The sequence below is a fragment of the Oncorhynchus nerka genome, linkage group LG9a (assembly GCF_034236695.1).
Source record: "Oncorhynchus nerka isolate Pitt River linkage group LG9a, Oner_Uvic_2.0, whole genome shotgun sequence".
Taxonomy (NCBI): domain Eukaryota; kingdom Metazoa; phylum Chordata; class Actinopteri; order Salmoniformes; family Salmonidae; genus Oncorhynchus; species Oncorhynchus nerka.
Window position 1 is genome coordinate 46,894,159 of NC_088404.1, and position 14,432 is coordinate 46,908,590.

The window sequence follows — 14,432 nt, forward strand, 5'->3', positions numbered from 1 at the left end:
AGGGAGAAAGGCAGAAAAGGGAGGGGGATCATGAGAGAAGGAGGGGTGGGAAAAGTTTGAGAAAGAGAGAGCGGCAAATTCATTGAAAGAGAATATAGATAGATAGATAGATAGATAGATAGATAGATAGATAGATAGATAGATAGATAGATAGATAGATAGATAGATAGATAGATAGATAGATAGATAGATAGATAGATAGATTGTGTGTGTGTGAGTGAGTGAGAGAGAAGGCAAAAGGACAGAATAACTGAAAACATTTCAACCTGAAGGCTGAAAGGGGAGGGACTGCCTTGACTTGTCCTTTTTCAAACAAGTTTGTGGAGAATCTTGGAGAAGCTCTTTTTCTGCTTGGGAAGAAGGGGCAGGGTCTATGCTAAGTGAGAGTGCAGCTCAGAGGCAGGGGTGTAAAACCAGAGGAGAAAGGGGGAAAAGGCAATTTTGCTTTGAAGGAAGTCATACCAGTGGATGCTGTCAGTGTCCGATTTCACAAAATGACAAACTACTTCAAGAGCACTTCTACAGGGCTCATCCAGCTGAGAAAGGTATGGCAAAATAAGATTAACTTGTGTTTAATGTTATGCTTTTTGGTTTCAGAGATCTTGTTTTGTACTTTCTGTGAATCTCAGTTTGAACTTTTTAAAATTGTTACTATGGGACTGAACCAGTAACATATTTAAGTGGGTATTGTATGTTTTACTCAGTATTTAATGTACATTTTGGACTATAGGTCATTTATAGTGTGTCGGTTTTGTTAGCTTGTGTGCGTTTGATTGAGCGCGCATGCATTTTGTGTCTGTGTTTGGATGCGGTACTGTGTGTGTTTGAGCGCGCATGCATTTTGTGTCTGTGTTTGGATGCGGTACTGTGTGTGTTTGAGCGCGCATGCATTTTGTGTCTGTGTTTGGATGCGGTACTGTGTGTGTTTGATTGAGCGCGCATGCATTTTGTGTCTGTGTTTGGATGCGGTACTGTGTGTGTGCACATGTGCTATCAAAATACAAACATATGCAAAAGCACATCTGAAGATACTTCAGATGTCTGTTTAACTTGAGCAATATTCAATTACGGTCTGCTCTGGCTCCAACTGAAGTGTTTTTTGAATGTTCAAATAGGCTGTCTATTAATCATACTGTTGAACCAATTCCGTTATACAGAACCATGTTAGAATACCTAGGAAGACAGGCGCGTGTGTGTCAGCCTACTAAAAACTGTGCAGTAAGAATGATTATAATGGGTGTCAGCTCTCATCTACCTATATATATGAAATGAGCAAAGGGCAGGAGAGATGTTTTGGTTAGATGAGAGTAATGGAGAGAAATATGTGCATTCCAGTCCAGCTTCTAGAGAAGAGTAGAGGGGGAGAGAGGCGCAGAGTGGATAAGTAGATGAGTGAGGTGAGACATTCTTCAGCTCTAAGAACAATGGCAGCTCTTCATCCAGCCAGTGTAGAGTCTCTGTATTGTTGGGAGTCGGAGGCAGAAAGAAACATCCCCAAGGGACAGGCTGTGCATCTCACTCTCTGGGGAACGTAGCACTTTGTTGGTTTTTCATTAGAACTGTCATTAGAGGTAATCTACACTCTTAGAAAAAATGTTTATTTGGCTGTCCCCATAGGAGAACCCTTTCTAGTTCCTGGTATAACCCTTTCAGTTTCATGTAGAGCCCTCTGTGGAAAGGGTTCTACATTGAACCCAAGAGTTCTACCTGGAACCAAAAAGGGTTCTCCTATGGGGACAGCTGAAGAACCATTTTTTAGGTTTTAGATGGCACCTGTTCTTTCTGAGTGTAGTGGTTAAGTAGGAGTTTATTGTGATATACATTTGATGGTGGAAATTGTAAGGTGGTGGGAGGAGTCCCCACAAGGTGGTGGGAGGGAGTGCCCACAAATCAAGTTAACAATATTGATACTGTTGCATATTAATCACTGTCAAAACCAACATTTTGGACCGGTCCTTCCTCAAGGAAAGCTGAACTCAATGAAAACCTCATGTTAGTTTGTGTGAATTGGGGTTAAGGGAGGGGGAATTTGGGTGGAGTTGGGGTGACCATAAGAGACTGAGGAAGCTCTGATGCCATACAGTTTACCAGGAACCTCTCCCGAGTTCTTACACAACTATCAGTCATCCTCTTCAATTCAATGAGGTTCTGACCTGATCCTGACATTCTTCTGTTGTGTAATGTTCTATTAGCTTTCTACCCAACTTAAAAATACTCAACTGAGGAACGTTCAAAACTGACGTTCCGTCAAACGCGACTCTTGCTGTTCCTTTAGTGAAGTAATCAGTCTTTATTGGCGCTTCAGTTCATTGGACTAGAAGTGCGATCACATGCAACATTCTTCCATTCTTTACCACGGAGCTCTGCTGTATTGAGTGTCTTGTAGTTCTGTGGCGAGAAGGACTGTGGATTAGTATTGAGAGAAGGTCTGTTTTGGTTTGTGACGTGGTACTAAAGCCTTTAATCCTGCAGTAAGTCCGCATGACTGGTGGAGAGCCAGAACCCCTTGTTTTCTGTTATCAGAAGCCAACAACTGCCTGTTTGATTATTGAGCTGTTTACATTCTCTGGAGTGGCGAGAGAGACCAACAGAATGATGACTGCTGTGTGACGCTCTGCTTTGTACGTTTGCTTTCCCGGCCACACACTTACTCAGCCATTCATACACACTCATGCATAGACACTCATGCATACAGACACAACCAAAAGGCAAATGAAAGTGCTTAGATGTTTCGAGTATGTTTTCCCAATATGCAGCGACATTGTTAGTCTCTTTTTCAGTGAAGCCAGATGTTTATCGTGACAACAGTCATTTGTCACAATTTAAATCTCAGTTGGTTTGGAAACCATCATGTATTGGATAAATGGATCTCAGGGAATCAGATGTGTTGACTCAAAACAGTGCTGGGCCAACTGGAGAAGTCATAAATTGCGTGCTGGGACTTAGTCAATGACAGATCAAGCTGTCTATTCGCACGCTGAGATGCATTTGTAGTGTGAGTGCGTGACATCTGTCCCCTCTCACCAGAGGACCATTATCCTGAACATAGATCAGTGACAGCAGGTTTTTGAGGAGGACAGCCATTTCTCTGCCCTCTTACAGGAACCAGCTTTCTACAGGCACTCTACCAGGCACCCACTGTGGCCAAGGACCCAACTGGGGCCTTCAGACTGCTGCCATTGACAAGCAGCTGTGGTTACCACGGTGACGCAGCCAGAATGTGTCCTGCATTGCTAGTAGGGGTTTCAAGAAGTGCTTAAATTTTGTGGGATACACAAGGCAATTCTAGGTCTTGTGGCATTTTTTGGTTAAACTATCCCTAATTCAATGGAATTGCAACCCTCTGCATGCACAGTGTATTCCTCCATCACATGTGCAGTGCATTCTTCCATCACATGTACAGCTGATTCTCAAGATCTTGCACACTAATGAGATGCTATTGAGCCCACACTACTACACTGTCTGAGCCAAGGACTACATGCTTTCTGGTAACTTTTGATTACAATACTGGGTGGGGTGAATATAATTTATGACATGCATGATTTTGTTATTAAATAGTAGCCTACAGCAGTGTGTTTAAATAATTTCTAACTTAACAATTTCTGCTAGTTTTTGCTACCATGTGGGTTTTAGCTTACTTGAGCATGCTAACTGAAGTGTTAATTCACCTGTTTATACATGCTTATACATATAGCAACAGCTCATGGTCTTCCTGGAATCAGAAGTTTTTTTTTGACTCAATGGAGGAACGTAGTCAGAGAAATGCTGATGAATGTATTGCTAGAGCTGTGTATGCAACTGGTTCACCTCTGATGCTCACAGGCAATGTGTATTGGAAGAGATTTATGAATTTTCTTCAAGTGAAGGTCAAGCAAATCATAGAGAAAGCAGACTATATTGCAATCATCTCTGATGGGTGGTCAAATGTTTGTGGACAAGGAACCAGTCTTCTAACAAGAGCACAGACACAAGGGACGACAGACACACCGGTCTCAACATTGCAGATGAGCTGAAGGCAGTCAACAATGACCTTGGACCACAGAAGGTATTTGCACGGGTGACAGACAATGCTGCGAACATGAAGGCTGCTTGGTCTAAAGTGGAGGAGTCCTACCCTCACATCACACCCATTGGCTGTGCTGCTCATGCATTGAATCTGCTCCTCAAGGACATCATGGCACTGAAAACGATGGAAACACTCTACAAGAGAGCTAAGGAAATGGTTAGGTATGTGAAGGGTCATCAAGTTATAGCAGCAATCTACCTCACCAAGCAAAGTGAGAAGAATAAGAGCACCACATTGAATCTGCCCAGCAACACCTGTTGGGGTGGTGTTGTCATCATGTTTGACAGTCTCCTGGAGGGGAAGGAGTCTTTCCAAGAAATGACCATATCGCAGTCTGCTGATATGGACAGCCTCATTAAGAGGCTCCTCCTGGATGATGTATTTTGGGAGAGAGTGGTAAGCAGTCTGACACTCCGGATACCTATAGCAGTAGCCATTGCATTGATTGAGGGAGACAATGCCATCCTGTCTGATGTTCAGACAAAAGAAGAGAAATCCATACTGCCCTGCCCACTTCACTGTTGCTCCAAGCAGAGGAAACTGCAGTTCTGAAACGCATCAGAAAGTGTGAATACTCCTGCCTGAAGCCCATACTCTCCCTGGGCAACTCCACAGCCTGCGTCTCCACTGGCAGTCTCTCACACTCACTCACAGGGCTTCAGTCCCTTCCACCATCATCGTAGAGGGAGAGTTAGAGTATTGGGCATGTTTTCGTTTGGAAGCGGCGCTGGCAACTCTATCCAGAGGGTCGCTCTCGTGTGGCTACACCGTCGCCACCACTCATTGACTTTGGCTGCTGTGGCCATGCTCTGCTCTGGGCTTACAGTGAAGGTGGAAAATATTCCAGCAGATATTTGCCTTGTTGCATGTATAATATGGCCACGGGGTCTGACAATGGGAACCCACAAAGACAACCCAGTAACCTCCAAAACGTGTAGCCTACTGTAGGCTCTCCTCAGATGTTGAAATTAGTGGAATATACCATCTTGTTTGGTGATTTAGGGGGGGGGGATTTTAATAGCACCATTCTCAAACATTAATGTCTTAGAGTTATAAAGATTGAATCCTCCTAGTCCAATTAAAATGTGAAGTTGATATTTTGAAACAACCTTTAGAAAAGAGAAAATAATGTTTCTGAGAATTAGATTCACTTCTGAGAATTCAAAGAATGCATGGAGATTCACCCAGGTGTAACAGCTAAATGAGCATGGCTCTGGAGAGACCATGGCATCTTTGATCATGCAGAAACACATCACTTGCAGTGTCTGTCTCCAACAAGATCACACTGACTGCTGCAGAACTCTCTCTGTTAGGTTTTCTCTTGAATTCTCGCTTGTCTTACAAAACCTAAAATGAAAGAGTATCTTGAGTTCTCTCTTGGCTTAGGCTCACAGTTGCCGGTCTTTGGTGTGTGGGGGTCAAAAGTGTCTGTTTCGCTGTGCTGTGGAGTTTTGACTCTGGGAGACCATTTTCCCAAGCTTTCGCCTCGCACCATTCCTCTGGGAGCAGCAAGGGAATCATACAAATCTGTTCTTGCACAGGCGTGCAGGGATGGGATCGGGAGCTCTCTGCAGGGAATTCTCAGGCGGAACCCCAGAAATGTGGGTGAAAACAGGAAGAGAAGGAGAATTTGGCAGCGAGTTCATTTGGGAGAGGCTGGCTAGGAGGACAAATCTGATCCGGTGCCAGAGAATAAGTGAACATGTGCATTGAAATGGGTCCATATACACTGAGGCCTATTCAAGACTAGCCATGTCAGTTGCAGTGAGAGGAACCGGCGAGAAGGGGCTTGTCGGTAGTGTTCAAGTCATAAAGTAACGCTAAACTTATTTCATGAGACAGTTCCTTGTGAATAAAACAAGTTTTTCCATCAGCTGTTTGATCTTGGGTTATTGAATAGCACATTTCCTTTGTGGAGCTGACAGGTTTTGGTGTTCCAACAACAGATCCAAGCATTAACTGAAGTACAAGACATGTTCTCGCCCCACCATCATTGTGGTTGAGGACAAGGTGAAACCTCATCGGCTGTGGTGTGTGTGTGCGTGCATATTTTCTGTTGCTAGATAGCTTATTCCTCACCCTGTGAAACCCTTAGCCAACGCTTCAGCTACACACAGGAGACTCATAGCAGGGGCACTTTCATCATTTCCAGAGCTGCTTTTATTTAGCAAGTCTAATAGTTAATGGCCTGACTTAATCTGTCACCGGTTGGTTTATTGCAGCTGTATGCACGCTTCATTTTCACTTACTGTATGTATGGCTCGATGGATGTTGTGCAAGAGTTTCTGATTGTTGTGCATCTAGAAAAGGCCACGCTGAAGAGGTCTGATGAAGTGAACACGAGCAGGCTTGGATCAGCTATGAAGATTTATGGTATTCAGCAGGCTTGGATGAACTAATGCAGATTCAGACCAAAGTTGAAGGTTTATTCAGAAAGCTCTGCAGGTTTGGATCAGCTAATATATGCCAAAGTTGTAACTATTTACATTTGAGTCATTTCGCATGTGAAATTATCCAGAGCAATTAGGTTTAAATGCCTTGCTCAAGGGCACATTTTTCACCTATTCTGCTCAGGGATTTGAACCAGCAACATTTCGGTTACTAGCTCCACTCTCTTAATCGCTAGGCTACCTGCCGCCTTGAAGATTTGGATCCTAGCTGTTCTCAGTAGAGCAGGCTTGGATCATTTAATATAGTGGTAGGTAACTAGCTAGCTGTTCTCAGTAGAGCAGGCTTGGCTCATTTAATATAGTGGTAGGTAGCTAGCTAGCTAGGCTGTTCTCAGTAGAGCAGGCTTGGCTCATTTAATATAGTGGTAGGTAGCTAGCTAGCTGTTCTCAGTAAAGCAGGCTTTGAGATTAGCTGGCATAGGGCATGGTCAGTGGAGCCAGCAGGGTAATTGGTAGCAGATTGGGTTGAGGGGCAGCACATGTAGGAGTCTCTTCCTGGGAGGAGGAGGGGAAGACGGGTCTGTGGAGGAGGGGATGAAGGGAGTATGGAGGAGTAGTGTGCTGTTGAAATCTGATCCTTCTTCCCAGATGGGTTGAATGGTGATCGTTTACTCCTCTGCCTCCCTCACTGCTCATTGATTCATCTTCTCCTTTTCTTCACTTATATTATTTTGCTATTCTCTGTTCTGCCGTCTTCTCCCTGATTCGATTCTCACCTCTTCTCGTCTGCTCTCAAGGTTACTCTTTCCATAGTTGAGTTGAGCCCAGTCCAACAACTGTCAACCTCTTTTTAAAAGTAACCACACCAGTTTCTTAGGGAGTTTTTGCTCTGCTTTCCAGACTGTGGTGTCAGTAGCTTCACCCTAAACCCCTGGTTCTGGAGCCTGGTCGTATCACTGCTAGTCCTTAAGCACATCGTTAACATACTAGCCACACCATTTGCAACGTCAGTGGAATGGGTTTCACTGGGAAGAGAAGGAAAGCCCTTACTATTAAATGCTTGCTGAGGTTACAGATCGGCGTGCTGTGGGGTTTTCAACCCATTTACAACCTCCGCTCTGACAGGTGGATCGGACTAAGGTTGTTTTCATAAAGACTGGTGCTTCTTGTTTCCGCCCTAGAGTAGAACAGTGGACTTACTGTGGTGAAAGGCAGAGGAACTGTCAAGAGTTCTCTAGGTTTTTACAGTTTATCTGCCTACACCACAGTGAGGTGGGATGGAGAGGGCACATGAAGTAGTACACTTAACCCACATCCTGCCATTCACACTTTCTCTGTCTGTATGACTGTCATAAAAAAACACAAGGGCAAACGAGACAAATGTTTGACATAAGTGTTTGCCCAGAAGAGTAAGAGGTTTCTGAGTAGCCGTGGTAACCCTGTGGTCATGCACCATAATTACTGTATATCCTGTGAGGTTTGCAATTGGGGACCCATTGTGGTCATATTTAATTCATTCCTACAGTCCTTTGTGGGGTAGACGGTACAAACCCTTGTCTTGGAAGCAACTACTTACAGTTGTATACAAACCACACAATAACAAGAAATGCTATACTTGGGTGTGAAAAATGCATGACAATACATGTCAAGGTTATTTTTAGATTGGATTGATACAATTAATTGTTTGTGGTATCCCCTTGAGTTCCTGTCTCATTCTGTGGCTAACCCCGTTTTGTTTCTGTCTGCTGTCCATCCTTTCCCTACGGCTAACAATGGAGGAAGAGGGGCAGGGCGACTCGGCTGAGCAGCGGCACGCCATGCTAGGGGGAGTCCCGCTGGGCCTGGACGGGACGTGGGCAGCAGGGCGGCCCCTGTGTGTCTACTCGTTCTGGGTTCCCATGGGTCGCCTGATAGGGATGTTTACTACATCCAGTGAAGAAATGCAGAGACTGTTGGCGCTAGGGGATGATTGCAAGGGAGAGAGTGAGAAAGTGAGCACGGGAGAGAGATGGTGAGCGAGAGGGAAACGGGTGATAAAATAAGAGAGAGGGGGAAGGACCGGGAGCGAAGTCCAGAGGCCTGTTGCACACGCAGTCGACCTGCTTGGCTGCTAGCCAGACACCCTGCTATGGAATCAGCATGGGAAAGAGGCTGGGACCCAGGACAGGCAGTGGAGGAGGGAAGAGACAGAGGGAGAGAAAGAGAGACTTACTGCTGAGCCTAGATAATATTCCATTGTTCATTTGCCAAACCCTCCTTCCCTCCATACAGCCTTCACGTCTCCCCCACCCCCCTCTTCTTTCTCATGAATCTTTGTCAGACTGAAGCAGGTCAAGTCAGCATGTGAGCAGGTGAAATCCCTAGCACATAATTTGAACCGGCACATTGTTTCATATCTGGCCTGGGTCCCTACAACATCCTGCAGCAGGGCTGACAACAAATTGGCTTCGCATTACCTCTGGCATACTCTGGAAGTTCCTTCAGAGTAAAAATAAATTCCTCCATCTCTCCAGCTCTCATCATATTGCTCTCCAACAGCAACGGAAAAGGGAGGGAGAGTCTGCAAAGTTCGCTGTTCCGCAGAGAGCCTGCTAAATGTGAAGTGGTGCATTCAATTGATTGCAGACGAGGCTTTAGCATTTGTTAAAGCAAACCTCACCATGTGGGGATAGACACGGCTCTACACTTAGCCATACAGGGAGAGCGAGAAATTTAATCGGAGCATCCTGCACTTAAGTTCTCTGCCACAGTTTTGAGCAGCTCTCTCCATCTGCTGCTTTGCTACCTTTCTGAAGGACTGTAGTCCTTTCTCCTTGGGCATGAAGTAGCAATTTGAGTTTAACCACTTGTGGTGAATTATCATCCTGGACAATCACTCTTTGGTGTAGCGTCCCTTCTTGCTAGCTGTGATATCTGGGGCCGCCGTGGGCGACTTGTCCTTTTTTTAGGTATGTGGAAATGACTTAGCGCTCCCCCATTCCGGAGGCTCCCTGAGAAGACTGGTGATGTCATGTCTTTCTGAGAAGCAGCTGTGAGGAGCGGCTTGCAGGCCTCCACAGCTCAGAGAGACCTGCAACACTATTCACAACAGCAGGACTTATCACTGACAGTACTACTGACAACACTACTGACATTCAAGACTTCACATTGACAACAGAACTGACACTGATAATACCAGGTCTAAAGCAGAGGAGGCTGGTGGGAGGAGCTATAGGATGGGCTTGTTGTAATGGCTGGAATGGAATTCATTGAAAGGAGGCCAACATGGGGGTTCCATATGTTGGAGTTTGATACCGTTCCATTAATTACATTCCAGTCTTTACAATGAGCCTGTCCTCCTATAGCTCCTCCCACCAGCCTCCTCTGGTCTAAACTCTGACAACACCGACGACCACACAGGACCTCAGCACTGACAACACCGACGACCACACAGGACCTCAGCACTGACAACACCAATGATCACACAGGACCTCGGCACTGACAACACCGACGACCACACAGGACCTCAGCACTGACAACACCAATGACCACACAGGACCTCGGCACTGACAACACCAATGACCACACAGGACCTCGGCACTGACAACACCACTGACCACACAGGACCTCGGCACTGACAACACAGGACCTCGGCACTGACAACACCAATGACTACACAGGACCTCGGCACTGACGACACCAATGACCACACAGGACCTCTGCACTGACGACACCAATGACCACACAGGACCTCTGCACTGACAACACCAATGACCACACAGGACCTCGGCACTGACAACACCAATGACCACACAGGACCTCGGCACTGACAACAGGACCTCGGCACTGACAACACCAATGACTACACAGGACCTCGGCACTGACGACACCAATGACCACACAGGACCTCTGCACTGACAACACCAATGACCACACAGGACCTCGGCACTGACAACGCCAATGACCACACAGGACCTCTGCACTGACAACACCAATGACCACACATCAAGTCATAAATGCTGATTCCGCACCAATAAACACACCACTAAGACTGGTACTGACAAAATGAATGACAAGTCCATGTCTAATTCGTCATGAGGTGCTGTGAGGCTAGGAATGCAGACTCTTATTTAGTCACAGATGCCATGAAAAGCTGAATTCTGAAGTCGACAGTGGATTGTTTGTAGCTGCCCTATTGTTGTTGAATGTCATGGTGCCTCCTCTGGGCTTGCTAGTCTGTTTCCTTGACCCGGCTGTAGCTAGGTTGTGAATCCTGCTTTGTTAGTGTCCTATGTAAAGCAATCCAGGGTCCTTGGGGCTCTGTCAAAGGCTTCCAGGGCCGTCAGTGTGGGGCTGCTATTGTCCACAAAGCCCCGGACCGGTATCAGGCTCAGTGGTGTGTTTGTGTGGGTTACAGCAGTTTGTCTAACGATCTTTGTGGAACAGGGATTTATAGCATCAACGCAGATGGTCATAGTCCCCCAGCTCCTCCTTTAACACATCTTGTGCTCTTCTGTTCCCTGTCATTTTGACTCGCATGCACCAGTGAATATATCACACACTCTTACAATGCACAAACATTTATTTCTTCCACGCTCACTTGAATACATCTTGCACAAACATGCTAAAAACATGATAACCATGACCCTACTTCCCTATATTTAAATTTGCATACCATCTTCCCTGTCTTACCGTGGTACTGTCCCCTTTGCAGTTTCCTACTTGCTCACCCCTGTGTTTATGTAACTGTATCTGTGTCCAAACACCCAGTGACCAGCCATCTGCTGATAGGAATCTCTTGCTGTCCTGTTGGGTTTATTATGCAACTGATGGGGCCCTGATGCCCTGCTGCTGACCCTTTGGCTAAAGCTCACTCACGCTCTCACACACACACACACACACACACACACACACACACGTTATGCTTTGGTCTTCTTGCAGGGCCAGGGGTTTACTGATGTGTTTTGATGACAAGGTCTGGGCATTATCAGTCAGTCCTATCCATCTTTAGTCCTATCTATTCTCTCTCACACATCAACAGTCCCAAACCCTTCTGAACGATGCTCATTCCCATAGTTCCTCTGCCGCAGCGTGCATCCGCTGTCACACCAATCAGATGTCAGAGAGCAAAGGTCAGTGGGGTCACATTTCCTTGTGATGTTTTTATTGGCCGGAGCAGATGGCGTCCCTTGGCCACATCATTGTGGAGGTTGTCATCTCTCCCTTCCTGGGTCAGGGTTAACGGCTGCCAGGGACAAAGAGGTGGCTAAGGCCCTATATGTCTCTCTCTCGCGCTCTCTCCAATGGAGTTAGTTACCCTAGTAACGGGCTTGGTCCCAATAAAACTCCCTGGCAGCGCTGTCAGGTTTACAACTTTACTAGATATGGATTCATTGGCTGTCACATTGAGTTAAAGGCATATGGAGCTGTAGTGCCACTGTAGTGCTAGGCTTTGTGATTCATTCGGAAACCTGGAGCCTGTAATGGTCAGTCAGTTACACTCAACAACAATGTTCCTCAGTTTGAGTTGTGGGACTGAGTCCACGGAACACGTTCAACTGTGGAGAACGCAGTGTCGCAGTGAGGCAGTCGGCGTTCCATCACAGAACTCCTAGAACAGCACTTTGCTTTCACCCTGGGGCTCCCAAAAATGAATGACAGCTGAAAGCCTCAACCTCTTTCACTGCGTAGCGTTATTCTTGTATTACAATTCACAAGATCCACTTTCCTTCCCTCTTTTTCTCTCACTCCATTTGCTCTCTCCTTTCCTTCCACTCCCTCACTTTTCCCTCTGTGATTAAATGTAAAACTGCACTTGATCTTTCTGGGGATGCATACATGTTCCAGCCCTTATCCACTGGATTTCTGTTTTTAATGGTCCTGTAGTGAGGGAGGGGGGGGGGGGGGTTGAAGTTTCTCCTCAGACGTGTGAATAGTGCTCAGCTGAAAGTCATTTGGGCTTGCAGGCGAGGGCCTGACGCAAACCCCTCCTCTCCCTCTCTGGGGGTACTTCTCCAACAGACGCCAGAAGGGGAGAGAGGGATGGAGGAGTAGAGAGACAGGAATAGAGACGGACAGATAAAATGCACTTGGTCACGGTAAGGGGTTTGTCAGCCAAGAGCATCATTTCTCCAGTGTCAAGTTATACTTAAACACTGAAGTGGAAAAAAACAACCCCTTAGCTGTGTAGTTTCAAAACGCTGGATGAACCCCCTGGGTCAACTACACAGTTGACTCCGCCAAGGAAGAGTTCAGCAAGTCAACAACTTTTGTAATTCAGCCAAATTGGGACATTTTCTTCAATGACTTGTTCAGCTACTCTGTGGATAGCAATGTATGGCATATTGCCCGACTGGGCAGGCATTCCCTGCGTCCTGAGGGCTGGGGTGAGGGGTTGCAGCAGGGTTAGCTAATGTGTGCTTATTGGGGTTGAGGGGGTGTTTGTTGGAGTGGGCAGTGCTCAGGAAATGTTTAAAGGCTCATGGATGCCCTGGAGCCCTCTAGCACATCTGGGTGAGGTCACACGCACATTCCCCCATCTGTTGCTTCTGGGAACTGCTTTGTCTAGCTATGTGTATGTGTGTGTGGGACGTGTGCGTCTGTCCAGCAGTTTGTCTGTCTAACTGCTAACAAGCGTTTGCCCAGATGCGTCCCCTGATGCTAACACCTGAGCCAAATCATGCCAGGACGCTTGACCAGTGTTTATGGGCCTGGTCGCTGAGTGTTTGTCTAGTCTGCGTCCCAATTGGCACCATATTCCCTATATAGTGCACTACCTTTGACTATGTTTTTAGCATAATAAAGTACAGAGGAAAATGTCAGCTGGGGAATGGGAGGGGAGCCACGATTGATGGAGGGTAACACAGTAAACAAAATGCTTCAGCACTGCTCTTGAGCAGGTTCCAGGTCTTCTTGGAGAGGTAGTTAGTCCGAGAAGAGGATCGATTGTGTGATCTGTTTTCAAGTGAAAAAACATTGCTCTCAAGTTGAACTGAATACTGCTTCTTTTGTGTTGGAATGTTGCTGATGTTTACCTAATAGGCCTTAATTGCATTACGGTAAGATACATGAATGGAAAACACTGCCAATTCCCCCATGTGCCACATGGACTGTCCTCTGTTAACTTCCGTGGGTTCAACATCATTTAAAGCATCATTTACAAGTGTATCCTCCAATTACTAATCAAGTAGCGATCTACAGTTTGGGGAGATTCCTCACAACCCGTGAGGTCTGTTCCTCTTTCTGGAGTTTTGATTTACAGGTGTTTTCAAGGCTCACAGAACTCCGATGGAGGCTTAAAACCACCAGTATATAGCATACCCATTAGCCTGCCTGACTCTTAGTATTTACGTCGATCTCTGTGTGACAGTCCGACTCCAGCCTTTTGCTCCATGAGGAGAATAAGTCCTCCACAAATGATCTACTCTAACAGACCCATAGCAATCTAATTCTACTACCTGTATACTATTGTGTCTGACTGTCTTTCTCTGTCATTCCAGGATGCCAGCTGCTAGCACAATGACTGGTGGGACGGCCCTGCGATTCTGTACCAACACTGACAACTGTGTCTACCAATCAGTCAACGGGTTTGTATTGCACTACTTCCTGTCTACATTTTACAGTCTGCTCCACGGAACCCCTTAGAAATAGGCAGAGGGCAACGGTGGCAGGCAAACTGTCCCATGTGGTGCTCCCACAATGGAGGGCCGGCTGGGCAGAGGTTGCCATCTGCCAGCTGGATACTGTTACTGGTCACCCTGTTGTCACTAGTGGTGAGTAAAGCCCTATAGCCCTGTGAGCTCCCCACTGCATCTGTGGTAACATTTTAACCAACGGACCTTCCTGACATGGCAGTGCATTCAAATGCATACCTGTGCCTTTGTAGACCCAACTACTGGTCATGACCTCTTGTTAATGTCATGTCCTTTCTTTCCTCGTTTTGAATCCCCACCCCTCTTTGGCATGTAAAGCTATTGATTTCACAACTTGAAGAAATA

At 46.2% G+C, this 14,432-nt stretch overlaps 1 protein-coding gene across 1 annotated transcript in view; it reads left to right on the forward strand.

Moving 5' to 3' along the window:
- Window positions 1–210: 210 nt before the first annotated feature.
- si:dkey-82f1.1 (DENN domain-containing protein 2A) overlaps window positions 211–14,432 on the forward strand; it is a 40,243-nt gene continuing 26,021 nt past the window's right edge. The window contains 2 exon segments of the mRNA XM_029668367.2: window positions 211–545; window positions 13,935–14,021. Coding sequence (XP_029524227.2) covers window positions 13,936–14,021 — 86 coding nt within the window. The 5' untranslated portion in view covers window positions 211–545; window position 13,935.